Here is a 6705-nt window from a genome sequence, read left to right as displayed (position 1 = left end):
AATTTAGTTTGTCACTTCAAAAGTAATATTTTCAATTTGAAATATTATGTGTGAATGTTGAGTTTATATCAACAAAACAATCAAAAAGTGTAAATTTTGATTGAGCCACTTGGTATTCCTTTTCTTTTAAGTAAAAAATAAATTAAAATATTTATTTATAATTAACCCACTTTTAAAGGCATTTAACTCCATTTAACTCTACATTTAACTCAAATGTAACTCCTACCTAATAATTTTACATTCATTCCTCCAACTAATATATTTATCTTTCATGAAAAAAGGTTTTTGGTAAAATTTTAATATTTTTTTAATTATTTTAATTGCTTTAAACTTTGAAATGAAGAATATTCTATATACAATAATTTATATGTAGTTACTAAATTTTTTGATAATCATTTGATTCAATTTTACTATTTTACAGTCTTATATTTACAATGTCATTAAGAAAAAATCTTAAAATCAATGTTTAACCTCTATAAAACATGATCATAAACATAGATTCTCTTATATTAGGAAAATGTTTAAATTTCTATATTATTATTTATATTAATATAGCTAATCAATTTGTAATAATTTTTTGTAGTATCAGTTAATTTTTTTTTATAGAAAAGTTTATATAGTTTAAATTTTGTATAATAAATAATCATACCAAAAAATGTTGACAAGAGTGTTATTTTAAAAAATTGCTATAATCTTTTTTAAGATTCATACATTAGTATAATTTTTTTGAGATTATACATTAGTAAAACAATATTTTAGTTTAAGAAAATTTAAGAAATATAATCAAAACTACTCCCTCCGTTTCACAAAGAGTGTCACTCTGACACTTTTCACACAAATTAAGAAAACGCTGAAATATACGTATATGCCCTTATTTAATAAGTTTTTAATAGACTATTTTAGTTATAATTAAGGGTAAAACAAGGAAATCTAAGATAAAAGATGCATTGGAACTATAAAATAATGCATTAGAATTGTAAAGTGACAGTCTTTGTGAAACAAAGAAAAATCTCCAGAATGACACTCTTTGTGAAACGGAGGGAGTATTATGTATACAACCACGCATTGGGTGGACTAATTACCTAGTACATACAAATATATGAAGTTTACACACACAAAAAAAAACAAATTGTGTTTTTAAGTCTTTATTAATACGATATGATATGACTTTATTAATAAGAAAACACAAACTTTCTAAACCGACCTTCAAATTACGACGAACTACAGATCCATACAGAGATAAGAGATGACCGATCCAGCTCTTCTTGTTGTCCTCTCGCTCACTTTCCATTTCTCTATCAACACCTTTTTGATGTGTGGACAGCTCGAGACGACAGTAGCCACTCCAGCCGAAGTGATCCCTGGACAATAAACCATGTGACAACTCTCCAGAAGTGTGCACTTCTGTGCAAGATGATTCAGACCAGTGTCTGTTATATTGTGGCAATGGGACAAGACCAAGTCTTTCAGCATTGGACATCCTTCTCCAAGCTCCGCCAATGACATGTCTCCAATGTTCTGAAATTTTGTGATCAAACCCGAGCTTGAGATCTCAAAACAACAAACACACACACACTTTTGTTTTAAGAAAAGAAGGTTGGGTCTATTTACCTGAAGAACACTAATGTCGAGGTGAGTAAGTTGAGGACACCCTTTGGCGATTGCTAAAATTCCAGCATCACTGATGTGATTACAACCACTTACGTTTAGTTGTTGCAAGGAACAACCTTTTCCAATGGCGATTAATGCTTGATCTCCAACTCTGGATAACACCAAAACACACGATTAGCTTTTGTCCCGGTGCTGTTTAAGAAACAAGATTCAAAAGAGTTGCAGGATTTACTTATCGCAAAACCGGACACTAAGCTCGGTTAGTGATTTGCAGTGCTTTCCAACAGCTACAATTCCTTTGTTTCCAATCTACACAAAGAAAAAACGTAAATAACAGTTTCTATGTCTACAATTTAGGAGGAATACTTTATTTCAAGAGATGAGAGATTATGCCTCGTAGCATCTGCGGATATGGAGTTTCTTGAGGTTGCGACACCCTTTAGCAACGCTGCACATTGCATTGTCTCCAATGCCTGAGCAGTCTACTAAGTGAAGTATTTCTAGGGATTTACAGCCTTTTCCAATTTCTTGAAGAGCAGAATTACCTATCCTTTGGCAATACAATAAAGCTAACTCATTGAGGCGCCTGCATACACCCGGAAATAACGGTTTGATCAATGATCCAGCCCATAATGATTTCAGATGCTGTTAACAAGAACTAAAGAAAATGAGAAAGAAAATGTACGAGCAAGATTTTCCAATTGCCTCTAGTCCATGGGTACCAATGTTGTGGCATCCATTAATTTCTACACGCGTAAGCTCTTTGCAACCATTAGCAATAGCTTCTAAACCTTTGCACGTCAGAAAGCTGCAATCACTTAGAGTGAGATTCTTCAACATTTTACACCCTTTACCGATGGCCCGCATCCCCCTGAAATACAAAATAACATCAAGTAAAACATTATCCTACACAAGGCCATAGTACAAAGGCAAGTGTCTTTCCATGTCCTTCATATAGTCAACCCAACATTGAGCACATCTTCGTTTTAAATGTCTTATACCCCCCACGTGATATATTGACAAGAATACATATAATAGAAGCACGTAATGAAAGACAAGAGCAAAATCCTGAGGTTTTCCTGATCCCCTGACATCTCTAACAGTTAAATTATGCACCAGAAGCATTGGATTGCACGCATAAAAAAAAAAAGCCAAAGGTATACTTAAAAGGAACATCACTAACTTGTCACTAAAATGCTGAAAGCTATACAAAGCCAATCGCTCCAACGAAGTACACAGGTCTCCGACAACGCTAAATGCCTTATCCGTCAGAAGAACACATTGAAGACTCAGATCTTTCAAACGGTTACATCCCTGAGCCACTGCTATCAATCCTTTATCATGGATGCATTCAGAATCCAAAAACAAAACTTCAAGTAATTTACAGTGAGAACCAACTGCTTCCATAGATAAATCTGTTATTTTAGCTGAGGCAGCAACACCGATAGACTTCAAGGAATTGGCACGGCCAACAACTAGATCAATAAATCCAACATCAGTTACGCCTTCGCAAAAACGCAGGTTTAGATCTTCGAGTTGCTTACAAAACTTTCCAACAGCTGCTAAGCCTTGATCTCCAACAAAGCAACCCTGAAGACCACATCCTAAGCATATGAGATCATATTGCTTTTTTATCAAGAGGGATATAGGAAAAAGTATATAAACAGTTGTCTATATAAGCCAAAACGGGTGTTACAGAGATTGAACAAAAGAAAGATATATGCTTTTACTGAATGATGAAGAGTAGTATCTGAATAGGAAAACTTTGAACATGACTAAAGCTATCCATATATCTTTAAACACATACGAGGGGTTAAATTACCTGTAAATCCAGAGATCTAAGTGAAGCACACTTCTCAGCGAAGGAACACATACCAAAACTTGAAACATTAGGGCACCATATCAAGCTCAAGTTTTCTAATCTTGGGAATCCATTGGCAAGAGCAGTCAAGCCCGCATCAGCCAAGCTGCAAGACTCGACGTTCTCAGCTGCAGAGTGTGTCTTACCATTCAATTTCTTACGCTTACTTGACGACGACGGGGACGACGAACTGTTCCTCCCACGTTTTCTCGTCTGCAAAATAATTGAGGATTCGGTTTCTAAAACTGTAAGCATCACTTGAGAAGGTTAATAAAGCTACCTAGCAATTACTCTATGTTTTTCGAAAAAATACATTCTCCAGAAATGAGATCAATGTAGAGAAACAAAACCAAATTCAAATCTGAATCCTAGAGTCAGAGGTCAATTGAACACAACTCAATCCACTAACAATCCTAAAACAAAGGCGGATCCGATCTCAAATTCGATGAGGGAAAAAAACATTACAGGGGAAGGAGAGAGAGAAGGGAGGGAGACGGAGAGACGCTCGTCGACATGGATAGAGGTGATATGGAGGAAACGGCGAGACAGAGAGACGAATTCTTCGGGAGAAATGGAAGCACCGATGCGAAGCGTGGTGCGGCTGAAGCGCTCAAGAGAGAGCCATCGTTTGCAGACGAGAGAGCAAGCGTCGCGGCTGGGTTTCGATTCAAGTCGTCGGAATATCTCGAGGATTAGTTCCTCCGGTAAGGTATTGTTTATCCGATCCTGACCTCTCATGGTTCAGACTCAGAGAGAAAAAGATTGTAGTTTGGTTGTATGATACTATGATCTTCGTCTGTAATGGCGGATCCGTGGGTAAAGATGAGGTTGGGGTCGGTAAAAAAAAAAAGTGTACAGTAAAAATCATTTCTAGATTAAGGTAATAATAAATGGGAAAAATGTCATTAAAATCATAACTTTCAAATTTTGGCCATTTAAAACATGAACTTTATTGTAGGCCATTTAAAACATCAACTTTCGTTGACTAGTTTTTTTAAACATGAAGTTTCGTTGACCAGGCCAAAATAGACATGACGTTAAATCCGATAGTTGACCTACTAACAGATGTTACTATGCCGTTAATCACTCCGTTACTGACAAAACGACATCGTTTTAATTGAAGTTTTAGTTTGAAATAATGTCATTTAAACCATGAACTTTTAAATATAGGCCATTTAAATCATGAACTTGTAAATGTATGTCATTTAAACCATGAACTTTTAATTTATGTCATTTAAACCATGAACTCGCCCTGGGCATTCGGTAAAAACCAGACAACCTAAAAATTTTGGTTATCGGAGCAAATCGAAGAGAGAAAGCTTAATCGTTCGGTGCAATTGATTTGAATAACCGGATTTTGGTTTGACTCGGTAATCGAATCGATTGGTTTATTAGAAACTGTAGAAGTATATAAGCTTAATCGGCTAACCCGTTTAACCCTAGTTTAGTTTATCTCTTCTTTCTTCGACTCTGCCTCATGATGCGATTCTGAGAAAGAGAGAGAAGAACATCAGTTCATCATTCTTTTTCGATCTTTGTCATGTATTTTGTGTCTTTTTGTTTTTTTCTTGAGTCTTTTTCATTTATTAGGACACTACACTAGAGTCTGAAGGATTGATCATCTTGTTTTAGGATACTGCACTAGAGTTTGAAAGATTGATCACCATTTTTATGTATTATGGTTTACATAACATAAATTTGAAAGTTCATGGTTTAAATGACATACATTTACAAGTTCATGGTTTAAATGACATATATTTACAAGTTCATGGTTTAAATGGCCTGTATTTAAAAGTTCATGGTTTAAATGACACTTTTCGAATTAAAACTTCCATTAAAACGACGTCGTTTTGTTAGTAACGGAGTGATTAACGGCATAGTAACGTCTGTTTGTAGGTCAATTATCGGATTTAACGTCATGTCTTTTTTGGCTTGGTCAACGAAACTTCATGTTTAAAAAAGCTAGTCAACAAAAGTTGATGTTTTAAATGGCCTACAACAAAGTTCATGTTTTAAATGGCCAAAATTTGAAAGTTCATGATTTTAATGACATTTTTCCCAATAATAAATCTTTGATAATTGAAATGTTACGTTTGGTATCAATGTTGTCCTTTAATATAACTAGGAATGCGACCCGTATGTTGCCGCACGGGGAGGTGAAATCCTCAATTAAAATTTAACATTTGTAATTCATCCTAAAATCATTCTTTTCTCAATCAATTTGATCATTTTCACTTCTTGCTATTGCTTTCTGCTAATTAAATAACCAAAGATTCATTTCAATGTTATTATATTTTATGTTGTCACACACAAAAGTGAGCCTTTTTTAGAGCTTGATTTACTATGAACATTAATTTTAATCATATATAAAATTTCACTTATGTTTGTCTCCGACCATATGGTGCTATATATTGGTATCCTTTCTTAATTCGCTATTAGAAATTGTCTTTGTTGTTGATCATTATCAATCGAAATACATACGAGGCTGCTTCTCTCTTGGTTTATTTACTATATCGAGAAAATACTAAATGCCACTTGTCGAAGATTGGGATCGGAGTAGATGGCTGGATTGAGTTTCGTTTCCCCTTCACTTTGATACGCGATTTCTCTTTCCATAGATTACTGATTCACAAATCACAATCAATATTCCGATGCTGTAAGCAAGTGGAGTTTATATACAAATGATTTACTATGAACATTACTTTTAACCATATATAAAATTTCACTTATGCTTGTGGATATTTTTTTCTCTCACTTTTAGATATGTACAAAACCGAGTTTTATATGACCAACCAATCAAACCTAATTGGTTAGTATAGAGTAACTCACATTCTTCAGCTACAACTTTTAGAGATATATATTTGGCTATAATGCTTTCCACAGTTACATGCATGTTGGTCTCATGTTTTCCCTCAAAAGACCCCCTTCTTTCCTCCCTTTTAATGGGTTAATCTTGATTACCTTATTTCCTACTAACACATTTGATACATGGATTTGTAATATTTGCTTCAAATCACATATTCCTCTTTGGAAAAGAAAAAAAATCAAGACGTAACTGACCTAGAATGTATATAGACAAAAACTTATACACTCATCAGCTATTCAATCAAAGCAATTCAATTAAACTACAAAAGTTCAGAAAATTAATAAAATATAGAACAGAGGATTTTATGTTGGTCTCTCCCAATCCATCCCATTCCACCGTGTCGGCTGCTCTCCTTCCAGGCTGCATC

The 6705-nt window shown here is 34.5% G+C and overlaps 1 protein-coding gene across 1 annotated transcript; it reads right to left on the bottom strand.

Annotated features, from left to right (window-relative positions):
* Positions 1010-4278, bottom strand: LOC104718318 (F-box/LRR-repeat protein 4). The gene is made up of 8 exons (XM_010436046.2): positions 3938-4278; positions 3434-3685; positions 2795-3201; positions 2297-2482; positions 2005-2197; positions 1844-1920; positions 1612-1762; positions 1010-1518 (listed from the first exon to the last, which is right to left on the bottom strand). Exons 1-8 carry the CDS (start codon positions 4208-4210, stop codon positions 1222-1224), a joined length of 1836 nt encoding a protein of 611 aa, XP_010434348.1. The 5' UTR covers positions 4211-4278; the 3' UTR covers positions 1010-1221.

This window comes from Camelina sativa, chromosome 2 (genome assembly GCF_000633955.1).
Source record: "Camelina sativa cultivar DH55 chromosome 2, Cs, whole genome shotgun sequence".
Lineage (NCBI taxonomy): Eukaryota > Viridiplantae > Streptophyta > Magnoliopsida > Brassicales > Brassicaceae > Camelina > Camelina sativa.
This window is presented reverse-complemented; position numbering and strand designations above follow the sequence as displayed.

What these genes read in the sequence shown, in the direction of transcription:
- LOC104718318 (XM_010436046.2), bottom strand. Translation starts at nt 4,210, where the DNA reads ATGAGAGGTCAGGATCGGATAAACAATACCTTACCGGAGGAACTAATC. An exon ending in TTTCAGCATTTTAGTGACAA is followed by an intron (nt 2,483 to 2,794) that starts GTTAGTGATGTT and finishes TTTGTATTTCAG; the next exon opens with GGGGATGCGGGCCATCGGTA. An exon ending in ATATCCGCAGATGCTACGAG is followed by an intron (nt 1,921 to 2,004) that starts GCATAATCTCTC and finishes TTCTTTGTGTAG; the next exon opens with ATTGGAAACAAAGGAATTGT.